We start from the raw sequence: 20,268 nt of genomic DNA on the forward strand, positions 1-20,268 counted from the left end.
AGCTCTCGCGCTGGACGTGCCGTCCAATGGGATGAGAGAGCGCACTTGGCGGAAAGGGAAGGGGCGGGGGTAACGCGGAGACGCTCCGTCCTACGCGGAAATGCGATTGGTCGTTGGTTCCCGCGGAAATCACGGCTGGCTCTCCGGCTCCTCCCACCTTGCTTCACCCGCCTACTGGAAGCACGTTACCGAGATGGGTTTGGTCTGACTGTTGATTTTATTGAAGTTGAACTATTAGGGCCAGGGTAAGGAGGAGATGGAGAGCCCTAGAAGGTGTTGTTAGATGCCGCACAGTGGGCGAGTGACGAAGTGGGGAGCGCACCCCTGAGGCAGCTCCCAGGGGCGAACACCTACATCGCAGCCACAGCCCGATTCCAGAGAATCTGGTGTTCTGGTGGGATCCGAGGAAGCCGGACCGGGGGCTGGGTTTAAAACCCTGTGGTCAGAGCGCAGGGGTGAGGCTTAACGGTTAGACACCGTGCGGGTGGCTCCAGCTTTACAGGTGATTCGAGAGGGAACCTTAGATCCTCCGCCACCCCTCGCCAAGCTCCTGTTTTCTCCCTTCTCAGCCTCATCCACTCATCTCAGAGTCGGAAGCCCCTCCGCCTGGGGCAATTTACTCCACTGCTTCCCGTTAGCAAGCACTAGAGAGTGCTCTCCGGCCCCTGGGCAGAAGCTGTCTCAGCTTTGCTTATCCAGGAGGCTGGGCACGCTTGGTCACACTCGGCCCGCACTGCCTGTAGACACAACGATTCCACCATTCTGTCCCTAGGACGTCTCCCACCCCTGTCCAGCAATTGTCCAAGGTAAAGACTGAGAGATTTGTGGGTGACCTTGTATTTGAAAATACAATAGGATTTGGGATCAGAAGAGTCGAGTTTAAATAATTTTTATGCTGTTCACTAGCAGTGTGCCCTGTGCAAGTTCTTAAACTTCACTGTCCCTTGGAACCCTCATTTTTTCCAATAAGGGTATTGACATCTCATGGCTGGAAAGCCTAACTGAGCTGGTAGAGAGAAGCACCCAGAAAAGAAACAACAAAGTTGTCACTCAGATGTTTCTTTTCTTCCTTCTCCAGATTCTCTGGATCACTCCTCTCACCCTCCATTTAACTCTGGAAATACCGGATATGGGGTAGGTCACTGAACATTACCTGAATACTCAAATTGTGCCACACACATGCCTGCTGGAAAAGGCTTATGGTAGCCTGACTCCACTCTGTGTTCATTTCCCCACGCAGAAACACAGTTCCTGACACAAAGCAGGAACTGGAAAAATGTTGGTTCAAATGCATGAATAGGTCTGGTGCAGAGATGATAATATATCGTGGGAAAGTCTTTTAGGGGGGTGTCCAGTTGTTTTCAAAGAAAACATCATCATCATCTGGTTGATCAAAGCTGACATCATAGGCGGGGGGTGGAGTAAGAGGCTCCAACGTGGGGTGCACCCCCAAACTCTGCAGATCAGGAGCAGTGGACATGACCCGGGGCCCCCGAAGTCGGAGGCTGACTGGAACTCTTCCAGTCACAGACCCTTCTGAGCCCACTCGCCTTCCTAGTCTGGCTCTGTCGGGGCCGTCTGGATGGCTGGGCTGTCCTTCCTCAAGTCCTGGAGGGATTACAACACTGCTGTAGGGGGGTGGTTGATCCAGCTGCGGGGGGTGGCATTGTGATTCCAGCACCACAGCTTCTTCGTAGGTTGGCACCTCAAAGGCTTCATTGTCGCTGAGGGAGAAGAAACAAGTCACTGGTGACCTCCTGAAAGGAGTCCTTTTCCCCTTTACTATCTTCTATTGGCAAAAGACCCACCCACCCCTGACCCCACCCACTCGCTCATAGATAAAATTAACAGGAAAGCAGAGCTGTAGGTCTGAGAGATTAGAGGGACACGGGGGTGGGGGCGGGTGGGAAGAGTCCATCCTGTATTCCTAGAATTCCACCCACCCCTTAACTCACCGTGCATTGCCCGAGGCCCCTGGGTTCTCCGTCTGCATTGATCGGAATCCCCGTTCCAGAGAACAGGCCAAGAGGCAGACAAACAAAAAGAAGCCACCCAAGGCGAGAAAGAAATAAGCAACGGGGGTGATGTCTGGCTGTATGCCCAGCAAAGTGAGCCCCAGGAGGAAGGAGGCACAGCACAGGAAGAGAAGCGGCTTCTCCAGTCTCCCCCACAACTGGCTTGGCACCATCGCCCCTCCCCAGGCTCCTGCAAAAAGACAGTATGTCTAAACCAGCAGTTGGCAGGAGTCTGCCGCATCAGATTCCAAAGTAACCACATTAGACACCTTTAGGTTTTAGGTTCTTCAATCTCAAATCAAATGGCCCAAATATATGATCTTCAAGGTTCCCTTCAGTTGTGTAATTCTAGGATCACACTGCTGTGTGATCTAGGATCACACATGGTATCAGCATGTGTGGAGTAGCCAGGAAATAACCCCAGCAGCCTTCATGGCCCTGCCTTTCTAACTTCTTCCTTCTCTGCATTGTCCCTTCCAGCTCTATCTTTCTACACCACCCAAGACCTGGGGCCTTGCCTGGGGCCTCAGTGCTCAACAGCATAGGAATCCAGGTGATGGGGCAGCCCTGCCTTTTCTCTGTAATTGCTCTGCATTGGACCTCCACCCTAACCACCCCCATCTTCCCAGTTAGACACTATTGGAGAGGGAATCTGGGGAGAAATAGCACTTACCCTGTCTGACCCCATCTTCCCATTTCTTCCACTCAGCCCATGCTCTGGTTGAGGGGGAGAAAGTACACACGGATACAACAAAGGGACACAACTATGAGATTCTTACAAAGGCCTACGGCAATGGACAGAGGCCCAGATAACCCCTGATCTCTCCATATCTGCCAAGGTATCCCATCCTCTATGGACCTTAACTCAGGAAGCTCAGATTTCAAGTTTCTTGCCTGTAGTTACCGCAAGGGGTAGGAAGCTGGTGGGGAGAAGCCTTTTCCCTCTGCAACACAGCAGCAACGCCTAGGCAGTTGTACCCCAAAACCAACCCATTAGGAATTCCCTGAACTCTGCATAGCAAGAAGCCACAGACTCTACGTAGGGGCCAGATCCCCTGCTTTAACCCTAACCCCAATCCCATGGCCTTCCAACCCTTCTCACCGGTGTTAGGAATTCCTCCCTCACCTGTCCAGACCGACTCTGCAGAAAGTAGGTTGTAGGGGAGCGGGAGGGCGGGGGTGGAGCCACTGGAGCCACTGGGCTCCACCCACTTTTCTGTTCCAATCCCTCAGTTCACGCGCAGGCTTCCTCCTCCCCTTTCTGTTCACAACTGACTTGTTATTGCTGAACCTTGATTTCTTTTCTTTCTTTTTTTTTTTTTAAACACCATCCACCCTCTTTTTAATGAGAGTGCTCCTGCGTCCCCGCCCTCACCCCAATGATCTTTGTACTCAGGACCAGAGTTGTATTCAGTTTCCTCTTCTCAATGCTTACTGCATTGTGAGTAGTTTGTCTTGTATTTAGTTAATATGTTTTATGCCTAGAGCAGAGGCCACGGTTTATTTAATCTCTAGATCACATAGTGCTTTGCATGATTTGCTGTGGGCATGGAATGGCTTGTCGTGCTTTAGCTGCCAAAGTACCATTTCTTTGAACTTGTTTTCTGCAGACCTGTTAGACGTTTTTGTGTTTGCTTCTTGGCCCAGTTAACTCTTGATTCTTCAAAAGCCACGCCCGGCCCGTAGTGATACCTACTGTGGAGGCTGTCTCCACAGTGTATCCACAGCATTCCTTCCTACCCCCGTTCAAACCTTTAGCTGTTTATATAGTAACTTTCTGTTTATGTACCTTTCTTCCACTGTGAGCTTTTCAAAGTGTGTAATTGTTTCAATAAATGCTGAATCCCTGCAACTGACTTGGTAGGTGCTCACTGAACAGTAGAATGCTCTATTCGAAGGCTGCCATCTTGCCTGGTCTCACCACCCCCTGGAGATCCAGTACCCACTCTTAAAAAAAAAAAAAAAAGTTTTATTTATTTATTTGAGAGAGAGAGAGAGAGAGAGAACGAGAGTGAGCATGAGCAGGGGGCAGGGGCAGAGGGAAAAGCAGGCTTCCCACTGAGCAGGGAGCCCCACATGGGACTTGATCCCAGAATCCTGGGATCCCAGAACTCTGGGACCAAAGGCAAGACACTCAACCAACTGAGCCACTTGGGCACCCCTATGACCACTCTTTTAAGGGGAATCATGGTAATAAGTCTAGGTGAGGCAGGTACTTGGAAGGTGTAGAAGATGGGCATACTTTATTCTTGAGAGTCAGAGAAGGACACAAGGCTGGGTTCCAGGGCTTCAGAGTATTACTATTGGACAAACCAAGGGGAGTAGGAGATAATGGGGCACAAATCTAATCCCAAGGGCAGTTGTGGGGGCATAGCCAGGGCTGATGCTTCAGAGGATGTGTGGAGTGTGTGAGTGTGTGTGTGAGAGAGAAACAGAGACATACCGAGTGGGAGAGGAAGGGAGAGAGGCAGGGAGGGAGGGAAAGAAGGATGAGGGTGCCTGGAATGGTGCAGGTGTGTCTAGTGGTGGAATGTCAATGATGATTCTTTGGCCAGAAAGAGGATAGGGAAGAGATGTAAGAGGAAGGCTGTGGTAGTCCAGATGAGCTGTATCCCTGTAGGAAGTGGGAATGGAGAGTAGGGGGAGAGCTGGTGGTTGTTTTGTTTACATGAATTTCCTTACTGTTCATCTCCTATAAGGAAAGTATGCCTGGGATCAGAAGGATTTGCATCTGGGGAGTCTGGCTGGTTTAGTTGGTACAGCAGGCAACTCTTGATCTCAGGGCCATGAGTTTGAGCCCCATGGTGGATGTAGAGATTATTTTAAAATAAAATCTTAAAAAAAAGAAGGATTGATATATTAATATATATTAATATATCAATATTAATATAATTAACATTAATATTAATGTATTAATTAATATATTATATATAATATATTAATTAATTAATATTAATAATATTGACTTAATTATTATTTATTAATATTAATTAATATTAATATATTAATAGAAGGAAATTGGTCAGGAGTCATTGGTATGTTTGACAAGTAAGAGGGCTTTGTTAAGAAGTGCGTCTGGATAGCAAGATGGGGGGCGTGTAGACTGAGAAGAAAGGGAGTCAAAGGGAGGGCTGAATGTCTGCAGTGTGAAAGGATTTGCAGTTGGGAGAATGAGATCTTTGTAGCATAAGGCTCTTGGTTGTCAGGAGCCTACACTAGAGAGACTTGCTAGTTAAGAACCAGTTCCAAGTCAGGAAGGCTGGACTGTGCCTTCAATATATTCTCTATCATGATAATTTAAAATAGATTTTCTAAAAATTCCATTTTTTTATATTGTTACTTTTTATTTGAGAGAAAGAGAGGAGGGGCAAAGGGAGAGAGAATCCTTAAGCAGACTCCCTGCTGAATATGGAGACCAGATGTGGCGGTGGGAGGTGGGGGCTTAATCCCAAGACCTTGAGATCCTGACCTGAGCTGAAATCAAAAGAGTTGACTACTTAACCCACTGAGCCACCCAGGAAACTCTAAAAATTCCACTTGTTAAATATAAAATCTTGCAAAATATTTAAAGGTTATAGAGAAAAAATATCATCCACAATCTCCTTATTCTAACATGGCTGTTTAAAATTTCTACACATTTCTTCTAGTCTATCCACACACTGGTTGAAATGATCTTTGGCTGAAATCAGAGTACTCACCATTTTGTATTTTTTAAAATTAAATATTGTATCACATATAGTTCACCTTTTGATACAGTCTTTGTTGTGGTAATTTTTAACAGCCACATAGTATCTTATTGAATGGATGTCCTATAATTTAAGATACCTTTATGTTATTTTACTTAGTTGCATTGAGTTTATTTTATTCTTTCTTTTTTTTTTTTTGCTCATCAAATGTTTCAAGAGACAGAAAGTAGATTAGTGCTTGCCAGGCACTGGAGAGGGGGAAGAATGGGGATTAACTGCTAATGGATTTCTTTTGGGGGTAAGGAAAATGTTTAAAAATTTTAGTAGTGATGCAGGGCACCTGAGCAGTTCAATCAGTGAAGCATCTAATTTTTTATTTCAGCTCAGGTCATGATCTTGGGGTAATGGGATGGAGCCTCTCGTTGGGCTCTCTGTGTAGCCTGCTTGGGATTCATCTTCTTCCTCTCTCTGCCCTCACCCCTAAAATAAATAAATCTTAAAAAATTAGTAGTGATGCTGGCACAACTCTGAATATGCTTTAAAGATCAACTGAATTTTTTTACACTTTGTAAGGGTGAATTATGTCTCCATAAAGCCATTTATTTATTTTTTTTTAAATTTTTTTTTAAGATTTTATTTATTTATTTGACAGAGAGAGATCACAAGTAGGCAGAGAGGCAGGCAGAGAGTGAGAGAGAGGGAAGCAGGCTCCCTGCTGAGCAGAGAGCCGGATGCGGGACTCGATCCCAGGAGCCTGAGATCATGACCTGAGCCGAAGGCAGCAGCTTAACCCACTGAGCCACCCAGGTGCCCTCCATAAAGCCATTTAAAGAATGATACTACAATGAACCTCTTCTTCCATGTTTTGCTTTTTGGATTATTTCCTCCTGTTGAATTCCAGGAAATGTTATTGAGATTTTGTGAGAGCAATGAGAAAGAAAGCTTTCGTTGAATATGTATGGCCAAACTTTTTCCCAAACATTTTACTTTCCTTTTTTCTTCAACTTAGTATCCTTAGCAAAATATAAATGCTAAAGATACTGTTGGTCATTCATCCTGCTTTCTACTTGCCTGTCTCTACAAACCACCGTGTCAGAGGTCAGATTACTGCCCTAGGTGCACCCACTATGCCCACCTCATTTTGGGAGGGAAGAGTGAAGGGAAATGGGAGGTGGGGGAGGGGGAGAAGCAGAGATAATTGACAGACTTCTGTGAGAGGTAGTTAATGTCTACCACTGAGCACTTCTGTACACCTCTGTATTCTTGTGATTTTGTGTTTCTGAATCTGAGTTTGCTTTATACTTGTGGCCAACATGTGCGTTTTGTGTATTGCTCACTGTGCTAAATGCTTTACACATATTAAGTAATTTAAAATATAACATAATAAGAGGTAGTTGCTATTATTATGTTCGTTTTATAGATGCGATCAGAAACTCGAGGAAAATGTATAGCTAATAAAGGTTGGGGCCATGATTTGAATCTGTAGTCCCACTCCAGAAACCTGACTCTTAAACATTATGTCATCCAACTCTAAACACACTTTTTGGCTGATTTAGTAATGATAATTTAACAAAACACCTTTGACATTCTAAAATTATAACTCTGGGGTCTTCCCTGGACGTTGTTTCCCCCACTGTTTGGCGTCTTAAGGCTAATCTTTAGAGAGCAAAGACAGCAAAAGAGATTATGAGAAGATTAAAGAAAGTTATCAATATATAAGGCAAGAATGGGAAATTATGGTTGCAGCCCCTGTATTGGGATGTTTATCTTTTATGAGCTAATTAAGACTGATTACGAAAGGTAAGACTTTTACCTGAATAGCTCTAGAAGCCCAATGTGCAGGTTAACTTTTTAAAAAAACAGCATAGGTGAGAAGACAACGTATGTGGTGTGAGTGCACAAATTGGCCCAATCTCATTTGATCCTTGACAATCGTGTGGGCGAGTCTGATTATCATTTTCATGTTACAGAGGAGGAAATCAGCAGAGAAAGTAGATTTGCTGAGTTAGAATCAAACTCAGAGTCTTTCCCTTTTAACTCAGTTTTCAGTGTTTCTCTTTGTGTTTGCTGCCTCCCCCACAGTGCTTTCCAATGTGTAGCGAAGGTGGATAATGATTTAATATGAAGTGTATCAGCATCACTGGTATTTCTGGGATGGAAATGCTTCCCATAAATGATGAATTCTCAAGTACATCAGGATAAATACGCATTCTTACTCTCATCATCTAGGTGTAAAACTGCACAAAGCTCACTGGGAACGCACCAAACGAATATGAGGTTCAGGCTGTCCCTCCGTCTCAGCTATTCGGCACTGAGCCACAAAAAGTAATTCTCAAATTTGAGAAGTTGAGTGTGGTTGTTACCCAGAGACAAAATAAGCATTGTGTTTATGAGATGTCTGCAGATAGCGGCAGAGGAGTCCCACATGAGAATGTCCGTAAATAAGAGAAAACAGAGAGGTATTTGTGGTTGTGGTTAAGCACATATTTTTAGAGATGTGCAGCCCAGGTTTCAAATCTCACTCCTACTGCTTATTTGCTGTGTGACCCGTAAGCTATTTCATCTTACTGCATGCATGAAAGTAGAGTTAAATATTAGTTAATGTTTTCTCTTTTGAAATAAAATTTGTCTACAGTGTTCAGCAAAGATTTTTAGTGGACCACTCCGTAAGTTTCGATAAAGAGTTATACCTGTGTAACGCAAACTCCAATCAAGATACGAAGCATTGCTATCATCTAGAAAGGTCCCTCATGCCCCCTCCCTGTCAACCCCATAGGCAACTATTGTTTTGGTTTCTTTCCATCTATTATGCTCTTGAAAATAGTTTCTATTTTATGAAACAACAATTAATTTATTTAATGATAACCACTGATAACTTTGTTATCCAAGTGATAACCATTTAGTTTTTATCAAGGATTTTGCAATTCCTATCTTTGTATACATGTCTTTTTTTTTTTTTTTTTTTTTTTTTTTTTTTTTAGATTCTACTTATTTATTTGACAGAGAGAGAGAGACAGTGAGAGAGGGAACACAAGCAGGGGAAGTTGGAGCGGGAGAAGCAGGCCTCCCTCTGAGCAAGGAGCCTGATGTGGGGCTCGATCCCAGGACCCTGGGATCATGACCTGAGCCAAAGGCAGATGTTTAACAACAGCCACGCAGGTGCCTCTATATACATATTTTTACTCATTTGTATAAATCAGAAAAATTCCTGAAAGTGAAGTTTTTGATATATATTGCCATTTGCTCTCAAAAGGAGTTATAAAAATTCACTCTCCTGCTCACATTGCAGGAATATCTGTTTGCCCACGGACTTGAATTCAATAAGTTTTTACTATTCACTTGCTACACAGGACGTTGTAAGGTCCTGTGTAGGAATATCACTCTCTATCATAAAGAGGTGACTGTTCGTGAGAGGAGAAACGTGTACATAACTAACTGTAAGACCGCGTACAAGGTGACAAGGAACAAAGTGGTGCTGTGCTTCCCAGCAGAGACTCGGGGCTGACAACGGTGGGGATCTGAATGCATCATGGATACAGATGGGGTTTGTTTATAGTCCTTTTACGTCCATCTCGTCATTATGATTGGAGTGGATAATAAATACTTATATTATTGACTGGCAATTAGTGAATATTTGCTGAGTTAATGATTCATGATCTTTCGATTCTTGCTCCTCCCTCAATTGCCTCCCCACCTTTCCAGGCTTTTTTTCATCTGGCATCAGCTAGAGCCAGCCATACCCTTGAACATGGACTTGGAGGAAGTTGGTCTGATGCAGGCCAAGGATTTTAGTTTTCCCCAGTCCTCTGCAAAGACATTGAAGGAACTCTCTGGGATTAAGGTCATGGGATGTGTGAGGAACAGTGGTCCAGTTGGCCTCCTAGCCACCAATCCCCTCTTTCCCTGAAGTCCGAAGTGGCTAATTCTTTCTGCTTCCACTTTTGCTTAACCCTGGGAATTGTGGTCAAATGAAGCACTGTGATTCCTCTGAGGAGAATGATGAATAGTGTGTCCTAGGTTCGTCTTCTGGCTGGACGCTTGCTTTCTCTGTGCACCTCCCCAGCAGCATCCCTTCCCCATTCAGCTTTTTCTACTTTGAGACTTCCCATATCTCCCCCTTGACCTAGTTATCTCCTTCTCCTTTGCCATCCCCATCGCTTTTTCCTTTCTTTCGCTCATAGTCTGCCTTTTTGGGGGAGGGGGTGCTCATTTATTTGACATGCAGTTACTCAGCACGCAGTATGTGCTTACAGGAGCAGCACAGTACATACTTTGTGAGGCCTGGTGCAAAACTGGAAAATGCAGGGCCCTTAATTGAAATTAAGAATTTCAAGACAAGGCACAGCGTCAAAGCAGTCATGAGGCCCTGTGTGAGTGCACAGGTTGCAAGTCCATGAAGCTGGGGCTGACCTTGTATGCACAATACTATGGGGACAGGGTGAGAATGTGTAACATCACAGAATTGAAATCTCAGTATATTTTATTTTTTAAAAGTAAACTCTACAACTACTGTGGAGCTCAAGTTCATGACCCTGAGATCAAAGGTTGTATGCTGTACTGACTAAGCCAGGCTGTCAGTACTTTTTCAAGACATTTTTATTATGGAAATAGCCCAACACACATAAAAAAGGAAAAAACAGTGTAATGAACTTTCCATGTACCCATCACTCAGCTTCAATAATTACATTTCATCTACTCTTTCCACCTCTCCCACTTTTTAAAGTCAGCATGTCATTTCCACCCTATGTAGTTCCAACTGGTGAGAACTTAATCTGTGCCCAGCCACCCTGCCAGTATCACACTTAATGAAATCAATATTAATTTCTTAGTATCACCTGATATCCAGTCCATGTTATTTTCCCCCAGTTGTCTCAAAATGTGTTCTTATAGTTGGTACATTCTTTTAAGATATGCTATGAAGGGGCTGGCTGATTCAGTTAGTAGAGCATGCAATTCTTGATCTCAGGGTTGTTGGGTTTGGGCCCCACATTGGGTGTGGAGCCTACTTAAAAAAAATTAAAAAGGGGTGCTGGGGTGGCTCAGTTGGTTAAGCATCTGACTTGATCTTGGCTCAAGTCTTGGTTTTGAGTTTGAGCCCCACGTTGGGCTCCACACTGGGTGTGAAGCCTACTTATAAATAAACTATTAAGGACAATATGGACATTTCAAAAACAATCCAGTTAGAAAATGGGCAGAATCCATCAGAAAGGATGAATACCCAACCTTTGTATCAACATGGACGGGGCTGGAGAAGACTATGCTGAATGAAGTAAGTTAAGCAGAGAGAGTCAGTTATCACATGATTTCACTTACTTGTGAAGCGTAAGGAATAAACACGGAGGACATTGGGAAAAGGAAAGGAAAAATGAATTGGGGGAAACCGGAGGGGGAGACGAACCATGAGAGACTGTGGATTCTGAGAAACTAAGGGTTGTGGAGGGGAGGGGAGTGGGGAGTTGGGTGAGCCTGGTGGTGGGTATTGAGGGTACATACTGCATGGAGCACTGGGTGTGGTACATAAACAATGAATCTTAGAACACTGGAAACATAAAATGAAATTTAGAAAAAAGAAAAGAGCAGAAGAGTATAAAGAGGGAATAAAAGAATATTTTTTAAAAATAAAGAAAAAGATGGGCAGAAGGTGTGAACAGATATTTCACTGAAGAGGATGTACAGGTGGCGAAGCACGCAAAAAGATATCCATTATTCCTTAGGAAAATGCAAATTCAAATCACAATGAGACAACACGGACACACCTATCAGAATGGCTAAAATTAAAAAAAGAGTAATGACACCAAATGCCGGTGAAGATGCAGAAAAACTGAATCACTTACACATACCTGGTGGGAAGGTTAAGATGGTTTGGCCACTTGGGAAAAACGTAGCAGTTCTTTGTACAATTAAACATACACTTACCATATGACCCAGCAACTGTATTCCTGAACCCCCTAAAATGGAAATCTGCATGCACACAAAAACCTGTACAAGAATATTCATAGCAGGTTTGGGCACCTGAGTGGCTCAGTGGGTTAAAGCCTCTGCCTTCAGCTCAGGTCACAATCCCAGGGTCCTGGGATTGAGCCCCTTATCTGGCTCTGCTCAGCAGGGAGCCTGCTTCCCCCTCTCTCTCTGCCTACTTGTGATCTCTGTCTGTCAAATAAATAAATAAAATCTTAAAAAAAAATAATGTTCATAGCAGGTTTATTTGTAATAGCCCTAAACTGAAAACAACCTAAATGTCCTTCAACAGGTCAAACAAACTCTGGCACATCCATACCATGGAATACTACTCAGCAATAAAAAGAACCACTGAGACACACAATACCTTGCGTGTGAAGATAAGCGAGTCTGACGCCATTAATATAGCACTCTTGAAATGAGAAAACTATATGAAGAACAGATTGTCATTGCCAGGGCTTAGGGTAGTGGGGAGGACAGAAGGTAGTCTAGCTATGAAATGGAAACATGAGGACCCCTTATGCTAGAAATATTTTGTATCTTGTCTGTGATGGTGGTCCCACACACATCACACAGAAAAAAAAAAAAGACACACAAATGAGTGCACAAGAAAAGTAGTGGAATCTGAACAGGGTTTGATGGAGTGAATCGCGGTCAGTTTCCTGGTTGTGTCGTCGTGTTGTAGCTGCACAAGATGTTACTGCTGGGGAAACTGGATGAAGGGTAGACTGAGTCCTCTGAATCATGCCTGACATTTGTATGTCAAAACACATGGACATTTCTGGTTGCACACACAGAAAAACCAGAGAATGGGAATGACAAAGGGGAGACTTTTCACTTGGTACTGTGGTTTTTTTTCCCTTTTGTTTTACCACATGCCTCTGAAACCTTCTGTTGTTAACTAATGCTTTCGTTTTGGGCCTGTAAAAAATATAATTCTAGAAATTTTACTTAAGGAGTTTGTTTTAGAAGCATGTTTTTTGGTAAGCTTCAAATTTGAACTGCAATGCAAAAAAGTGGTTCAGTGAATTCTGAGTACTGACGTAACTGCAAATTTTATATCGCACTAGGACTGTTGATGGAAGGGGCGGAGAGGAAGAAGCTAATAGTATGAAACTCTTTGGGTTAGAAAAAAGTTCTTTTATTTTAAAATACAGCTGCCTTTGGGGGCTTCCCCTTTTCTCACTGATAGTTACTTTGATGTGTCAACTGAGTAGGGGACACTCAGAGAGCTGACAAAACATTTCTGCGTGTGTCCATGAGGGTGTTTCCAGAAGAGACTAGTATTTGAATCCACAGACTGAGTAGAGAAGGTGGCCCTCCGTGGTGTGTGTGGAGGTATTATGCAATCTGTTGAGAGCCTGAACGGAACAAAAAGCAAAGGGCAAACTTGCTTTCTCTGCTTGCACTGAAACATCTGTGTTCTGTTGCCCTCAGACACAGGTGCTCCTGGTTCTCAGGCCTTTAGATTCTGGATTGGAACTACACCACCAGCCCGCCTTTCTGGGCCTCCAGCTTGCGGATGGCAGACTGTGGGACTTCTCAGCCTCCATAACCATGTGAGCCAATCCCTGATAACAGAACTCCTTTTATACATACCTATAGATGGTCTATTATTTGTTTCGTTGGCGAACGCTGACTGTTGGATTTTACTCAGAAGTTCAGACATTGTAATCTAAACTATATTTGTAAGGTTTAGTCTAGTAATTGTCTCATTCCTCCAGAGATTAAATTTGCTATAGATTAGGAAAACAGAATGCTAGACTCCTTGAAGGAAGACTGGGCAGAGCTGGGAGATACAATTTTATTGTAGAATAAAAGATTATGTCACATTAGCTTGGGATAAGATTTAGGATTAAGTTAAGCAAATGATAACATTTCAAAAACAACTGTGCCCAAATGTGAATCTAAAAATTCTTTTATTTTTTCATTTAAATATTATATAATTTTTCATATGTCAGAATAAATGATCATTTCAAAAAGTATACAAATGAAATGGAAACATTTTGGCATATTTTATTCCAGGATTAATATATTAGTGTCCTCTATAATGTATTTTTATTACATCAAGACATAACTGAGATCATACTAGGTAGTTTCATCTTTTTTCCAAATAATATTCTAAGAATTTCCAATGTTGAAATTCTTTACAAGTAGAATTTTTGAGGGTGCCTGGGTGGCAAAGTCAGTTGAGTGACCCTTGGTTTTCGGCTTGGGTCATGCACTCAGGGTCATGAGATCGGGCCCCATGTCAGGCTCCCCACTCTGTGAGGAGTCCGCTTCGGATTTTTCTTTGCCTCTGTCTGCCCTTCCCACTTTTGTGCATGCTCCCTCTCTCTCAAATAAATCTTTAAATATATATATATATATATATATATATATAAAACTTCTTAAAGATTTTATTTATTAATTTCTTTGACAGAGAGAGAGAGAGAGAGAGAGAGAAAGAGCACAAGTAGGGGAATCAGCAGGCAGAGGGAGAGGGATAAGCAGGCTCTCTGCTGAGTAGTAAGCCCAACTTGGGGCTTGATCCCAGGACCCTGGGATCATGACTTGAGCCAAAGGCAGCCACTTAATGACTAAACCACCCAGGTGCCCCAAAACATATATAATTTTTTTTTAAAGATTTTATTTATTTATTTGACAGAGAGAGATCACAAGTAGACGGAGAGGCAGGCAGAGAGAGAGAGAGAGGGAAGCAAGCCCCCTGCTGAGCAGAGCCTGATGCGGGACTCGATCCCAGGACCCTGAGATCATGACCTGAGCCGAAGGCAGCGGCTTAACCCACTGAGCCACCCAGGCGCCCCCATATATAATTTTTGATGGCTATGAAACCTTATATCCAGGATGTACCATGACTTATTCAAACATCCTATTGTTTATATTAAGTTACTTGATATCACAGACACTATTGAGACAAGCATCTTTATTCACAAAACTTTTTCTCTACCACCATGCTGTCAGCATATATGAGAACTTCTATATGCTTAAATATGTGATTTCAATATATGAGAAGTAACATTTTAATTTGCTCGTTTCTTATTGGACATTTTCCCATATTTTAAATTTATATTAACTGTACATGTCATGAAGTCTTTGAAAAAGGGAGTGTGTATTTGGAGATATACTTCTGGCCTTGGTGAGCAGATTAGCCTAGTAAGGATCACTGGAAATCCTGGAGTGTGCTGGAATAACAGAAGGGGGGAGAAGAGGAAAACAGCAAATGAAGGGGGCTAAGAGGGGGAAATGAGCTCTGAGAGCAGAAAAAGCCAGAGGGCAGGGGCAAGGAATCCCCTCTTAATGCCTCTAGAGCCACTGAGCCAACAGTGGTTCCTGCTTCCCAACAGATGTCCAAGTATGGTTTTAGGGTACTGTCAACCAGGTCAAAAGACTACTGAAACAACTGATTATTGCACAGGTGGCACATACAGAGAAGGGCCTTTGGATAAATAATTGAGGGAGTGGGAAAGCTGTAGGTTTGTGTGGGAAGGAACAGGGGTTATACTAGGCCAGGGAGAGAGGCCCTGGGGTTTGCTCAGGATCTGCTTTGTGGGTGAGCAACTTCCCAGGCCACGGCAACTTCAGCCTATGGCCCTGTGCTGCCATAGGTTCTGCTAGTCAGTGTAGTTGGAGCTGGTTCAAGTATCTGGGCAGAAGCTCAGCCAAGTTCTGGCTTTTTCTGATCCCAGCTCTGTCTCAGGCACTGTGGCTGGTCAGAAGACAGCAACCTCCAAACTGTTTAGCTGCAAAATACATCTGGCTTTTTTCCATCCCTGAAGAGGGACTGTTTCCTCTCCTTCCACATAAGCTGCCCTGAGATGGGCAGCAGGGCTCACAGTATGGAAAGAGCTGTTCACAAACACCTAGAGTGGATAGGTGACTGCAGGAAGAACATACAAACATCAGAGAGGACACAGATCCAGAAATATGATGCCTCATGGCATTATGTTTATTCTGAGGGAAAGCAGAGTTTGGGGCACTACGCGACCCCCTCTACAGTAACTCCCAGGACCACAGAGGAACCTCTATCAGAGAAACCAGAGTCCCAGTGTCACACAGTGGAAGAAGGGGAAGCAGAAGGTCTGCTTTTTATCCCAATAGTTTTGCTTCTCCTGGCCATCCTTAAAGTCTGGCGTTTGTGGCTGGAGGCACAGGGCCCATCCACTTCTCTCCTAGATGGAGAAAATCAGTCAGAGGCTGGCCCCACAAGCCCCCAGGGGTTTTCTAGGAAGAGCTCTGTTTGGCATCATTCTCTTCTAGGGGGGTAAAAGTGGCCTTTTTCACATTTAGCCCTGAGAACCTCTGTGTATAAGGCTTCATTGCTGGAAATACATAGAATATTTTTTTTTTTTTTTTTGCTCTGTATCTGTCCTGGTCAACTGGTAAATGGGGGTGGGCTGGGGTTGAGGGCAGCTCACCATGAACCTGTAACTTACCCAGCAGGTGTGCCAGCAACTCCATCCGATCAGAGCCAAACAGCATGTGGGTTTGGTTATCCAGATGGGCCACTGTGATCGGCAGCCCAAAAGCCTGGAGAGAGCAGTTAGTGCAGGGAGGAAGGTGATGGAGCAGGTGTTCAGTATGGCTGGGATAGAAGGCTGAGTCGGTACTCGTCTGAGGTCATATAAGCAAAGCAGACACCTAAGAGGTGTCTGCTAAGAGGCTCCACAGCTTTAGGAGTTTTCTGTTTCTAATTCTCAGATGCTCTGTCTTTCCTCTCACCATCGAGCTCCCTCCCTTCCTTTCCTTGGACTCTGGGACAGGAAGGGAAAGGATAAGGGTTGTCTGGACAGCTGCGAGCACTCATGTTGGGAGCAACTTTTAGAACAGGAGCATGGGGACCCAGCAGATGCTTGGCCTCAGTCTTTAGCACTGGGGTTGGGGGACCCACATCAAGAATCGCTCACCCCGTATTTACAGGCTGCCTCAGTGGTCTCCTTGAGCTTGTTCTTCACCTTTGGTGTTGAGATCTTTTCCAGAAGTCCCCGGGCTTGTTCTGAAGGCATGCCAGCCTTCTCTGCAGCCTGAGGGAAGGCGGCGGGGAACACAACTGTGTATTAGTGAGGTAGGGCTCAGAAGAAATTCTGGTCTTTATTTTCTGCTCCCATTTTCCTGGTAAGGCCTTTACTCACCCACCCACAAAGGTCCATTTTTGCTAACAGGGCCTGTTTTTCTCCGCCCCGCCCCCCCCTTAAAATCTTGTGATTGGTGGAAAGAACAGGGTGCAGAAATTTAAAGCCAGAGGGCATCTTAGAAACGAGCTCTCTAACTTATTAACCAAGAGGGGACTGCTGCCCAGAGGCAGTACCTGACTTGGTTGGCATTCAAGAACTTGTTAGTGGCAGAGCCAACACTGGAATCCAAGTCTGGGCTCTTGCCTTTCTACTTCTCAGAATTCCCGAGTATCTTGTGCTTTTTTTAAAATCAAGGGCTGGGCTATAATTCTTATGGCATTTCCCGAGGACTTTTGAGCAAGGCACAGGGAGATAGTCACCGGCAGGGCTTAACAAGAATAAGCGTTTCTATTGGGGGTTTGTCGGTATCATTTGGGGTTAGTGGTTCTCCATTTTGGCTGCATTCTAGAATCTTCCGAGGGGGCTTTAAAAAAAATCCCACTCATAGGTCACCCCCTAGAACAATTACATCGTGATTTTTGGTAGGCAGTGCCCAGGTGCTCCAGGTGACTAAAATATACAGCCAAGGTTGAGAACCACTGTAGTCTGACCTCCTCAACTTGGAGGGGGGAAACAGGAAGTCATGAGGTATATTCTGATGTGACAGGGTCTTGGAGTTGGCTACATGAGAGAATTGTGTCCCAGACCAAATGTTCAACAACAGGGAAACAGTTAAGTAAGCAAAAGGAGGCCCACTGAATGGACTGCTGTGTAGAAACTAAGAATGATATTTTCAAAGAATTTACAATGGTATGAAAAATGATTGTTTCTTAGTAATGGCAAGACAAGCCTGTGCATATACTTTGTAGGAATAAAAACACGGGAGGAACATATTGGCCATTCCTTGTTGATTTGCCATTTTATGTATTAAATTTGAATATGCCTCAACTATCTTTTGTAAACTGCAGGAAAAATACCGTTTTGAATTTCCTGATTTAATCCCAAAGACAAACTTACTTTTTATACCCTCATCTATGGCTGGCACATATTTAAATGTTTTGAGCTATTTCCATGTGTTTCCACTCAGGCTTCTGTGGGATTCTGGCTTGAGTCCGTTCTCTCTCTCTCTGTTTTTTTTTCTTTTTAAAGCCTGTCTGTAAAGTCTCCTGCTTTCTACTCTGGATATTATCAGTGAGGTCTGGTGTTGGGAGTGTTTGGGGCCAATAGTTCATCCCTCCCCACCTGGGGGTGCCAACATGTAACATCTCCCTCCCACTGAGTTCTTTCATGAAATAAAATCCACCCATGTAGAATTTTGCACTTTCCCTTTCAACCATGAGATATATTCTTTTGAGAGTCCTCTGAGTTCCAACCTTTCAGGAATTTGGCTCCTCAAATACAGATATCCTTTCTCCCCAAATAACTGTGACCTCTTCCACCCAATATGAAAACTGTGTCCTCTTTGCCTTTAAATGTCAGCTGTTCTCAGCTTCACAGTGAGAGGGGTAGGGACAGAGCCAGGATACTCACAGCCAGGATGCTCTGGGGCTCCGTGATGTCTTCATCCTGAGAAGAGAACACTCGGCAGGAGTGGAGGCAGTGAGGGTTGAGATGGGTGGACAGCAGGCCAGTGAACAATGGGCAGGACTAGGACTCTGGGAATCAGGTTCTAGGGGAGGGTCAGCACGTTATCCAGGGTCTCCTAAGTAGGTTCCCAGAGCTCTGCACGCACCCGTGACCAGACACGCATCCATAGTTCCCTGGACACTTTCTCCAGCATCTCTGGGTGTTCCATGCTCACAGCAGTGAGGAATCTCATGGCTGATAAACTTCCTGTGGGGCAGAGGTACTCAGAGGCAGGGCTCTTCTAGCTTGTTTCCCACGGAGGACCGGCTCTTCCCTGCTTCTGACACCCCCGGAGCGGCTCAACTGCCCTCACCCTCCCACCCAAATTTCTCATCACTAGTGTATCCGGCTCTTCTTTCCCTCAGGTCCCCACAAGCTGCTGTCACTCAGCGCTGACCTGTGTTTTCCCACGCTTTGTTTCATCTCATGTGGTTGCCACCTCCTACTTCCTGGCCTTTGCTGTCTTCCACTTGATAACCCATCTGTAGCTCACTCTACCTTTTTCAAGGATCACAGAGAAGAAATCCTTGGGGAACTGCACGGGAACCTGGACATGCTGTCCCAGGAGCCTGACATCATTTCTCAAGTACTGGGCTTTGCGGGGAAGCAGAGCTGGTGGCTGGTTTCCTGCAAGTGGAAATTTGGGCACACTGGTGAGAGCCTACCTAAGGGTCCCAGGCCTGAGGGGACCCCTACCCGGGTTTTCAGCAGAGTGCAAATTACTAGCTGCTGGTGCCAATATAAAGACCCGTCTGAGGGCAGCCCCCTGGACCTTTGAAAGCTGCCCTCCCTCAAATCTCTGTCCCAAACACTTTTGCCTTCACACCACTGTCTTTCATGATCCCTGCAATGAAGGTGGGGCGCAACTGCAGGCTGATGTTCCAGATGTTCTTATACCGGCACAGGACCTGAAGGAGCAGAGGTGGAGATGGGGAGCCAGTGTGTAAGACGGACACAGTGAAAATGGCCAAGGGAGAGGCAGGGGTGTTCTATGGCAACTGATTAGCCAGAGGCTCTAAGTGCAGAAGAGTAAGGGTTATGCGAACACCCTACACTATTTGGTTTTAAACAGCAAAACTCCACTACCAGAAATCAATCCCATGAACTTTGCTCCATCCCAAGAGATCGATCCCAGGATCTTTGTTCAGTGGACAGCTACCCTACCATCCTATTCTGCACGGCACCCCCCCCCCCAAACTAACTTCGGAGTAGGCTGAGAGGGCTGTGCCATGGTTTTCTCCTTGATTCTTTGGAGTTACCCCCCTTATTCCAAACCGTCGTGGGAAACCACTGCCTTAGGCTAGAAAGGGTCGATCTGGAGCCAGCGACCGTATCCCGTTTAGAGACACAAAATGACTTTCACCCCTGGCTGGCAGTGCCAAGAATTTCACGAGATCACGGTCCCCGCGCCCCGCCTCCCCATCCCCTCCGCCCTTGCCCTCCAAGCCCCAGCCAAGGGGGCTCCCGGAGTCACCTCGAAGCCCAACCAGGAGTAGGGAGACAGCACATCGTAGAAGAGCTCCAGGGTTCGCGGCAGGGGTCCCATGCTGCAGCAGCTCGCGTTTCCCTGTGCCTGCGCGGCGACCCCGCCCCGATTCCCGGCCTGCCCCGGAGGACCGCCCCCGGCCCCGCCTCCGCTGCGCAGCCGCGCGAGGAAAGCCGCCCCGGGCCAAGTCTGGCCAAAGGGCGCTGGGGGTTGGGTCCCCTGGGGAGGGCGTGGCTCCCAGCGACACACCGCCCCCACCAGCACCCCTGCGCAGCCTCCGGCCGCCCTGCGCGCCTCCTGGTCTCCGCCGGCGTTTGGGGCCCAAGCAGGTGTTTGAGTTGTTTACTGTCCCTCTCACTTAGCTGTGCTGCTTTGGCAGGCCC

The 20,268-nt window shown here is 45.3% G+C and overlaps 3 protein-coding genes across 42 annotated transcripts in view; 1 reads left to right on the plus strand and 2 right to left on the minus strand.

The window, feature by feature from the left end:
• The first annotated feature begins 41 nt into the window (after positions 1 to 41).
• Positions 42 to 20,268, plus strand: part of LOC309844598 (uncharacterized protein) — a 58,428-nt gene continuing 38,201 nt past the window's right edge. For 10 of the 35 annotated variants that reach the window (XM_082691683.1, XM_082691688.1, XM_082691703.1 and 7 more), the window contains exons 1-4: positions 57 to 202; positions 1,079 to 1,134; positions 2,496 to 2,568; positions 13,097 to 13,218. In XM_082691683.1, the coding sequence (XP_082547809.1) occupies positions 101 to 202; positions 1,079 to 1,134; positions 2,496 to 2,568; positions 13,097 to 13,218 (353 nt within the window). In that variant the 5' untranslated portion in view covers positions 57 to 100. Of the gene's footprint in view, positions 1,135 to 2,495; positions 2,569 to 2,724; positions 3,105 to 8,682; positions 8,861 to 13,096; positions 13,656 to 20,268 lie in introns of those variants that run through there. The other 25 variants (XM_082691691.1, XM_082691698.1, XM_082691690.1 and 22 more) reach the window with 16 other exon arrangements.
• TMEM139 (transmembrane protein 139) lies at positions 199 to 3,209 on the minus strand. Of its 4 annotated transcripts, none has more exons than XM_082691677.1 (4): positions 3,142 to 3,176; positions 2,689 to 2,732; positions 1,956 to 2,205; positions 199 to 1,724 (listed from the first exon to the last, which is right to left on the minus strand). In XM_082691677.1, the coding sequence occupies exons 3-4, from the start codon at positions 2,186 to 2,188 to the stop codon at positions 1,340 to 1,342; spliced, it is 618 nt and encodes a 205-aa protein (XP_082547803.1). In that variant the 5' UTR covers positions 2,189 to 2,205; positions 2,689 to 2,732; positions 3,142 to 3,176; the 3' UTR covers positions 199 to 1,339. The 4 variants fall into 4 exon arrangements, with proteins under 4 accessions (XP_082547803.1, XP_082547801.1, XP_082547804.1 ...); XM_082691675.1 differs by having other exon boundaries at positions 3,118 to 3,152; XM_082691678.1 differs by lacking the exon at positions 2,689 to 2,732 and having other exon boundaries at positions 3,118 to 3,209.
• Positions 15,578 to 20,062, minus strand: GSTK1 (glutathione S-transferase kappa 1). Of its 3 annotated transcripts, none has more exons than XR_014300771.1 (8): positions 19,874 to 20,062; positions 19,226 to 19,307; positions 18,898 to 19,026; positions 18,506 to 18,606; positions 18,304 to 18,339; positions 16,567 to 16,683; positions 16,096 to 16,413; positions 15,578 to 15,831 (listed from the first exon to the last, which is right to left on the minus strand). XR_014300771.1 is itself a non-coding variant. In XM_082691673.1 (8 exons), the coding sequence occupies exons 1-8, from the start codon at positions 19,943 to 19,945 to the stop codon at positions 15,782 to 15,784; spliced, it is 681 nt and encodes a 226-aa protein (XP_082547799.1). In that variant the 5' UTR covers positions 19,946 to 20,062; the 3' UTR covers positions 15,578 to 15,781. The 3 variants fall into 3 exon arrangements, 2 of the variants coding, with proteins under 2 accessions (XP_082547799.1, XP_082547798.1); XM_082691673.1 differs by having other exon boundaries at positions 16,096 to 16,189; XM_082691672.1 differs by having other exon boundaries at positions 16,096 to 16,273.

The sequence above is a fragment of the Mustela nivalis genome (assembly GCF_964662115.1).
Source record: "Mustela nivalis genome assembly, chromosome: 12".
Classification (NCBI taxonomy): domain Eukaryota; kingdom Metazoa; phylum Chordata; class Mammalia; order Carnivora; family Mustelidae; genus Mustela; species Mustela nivalis.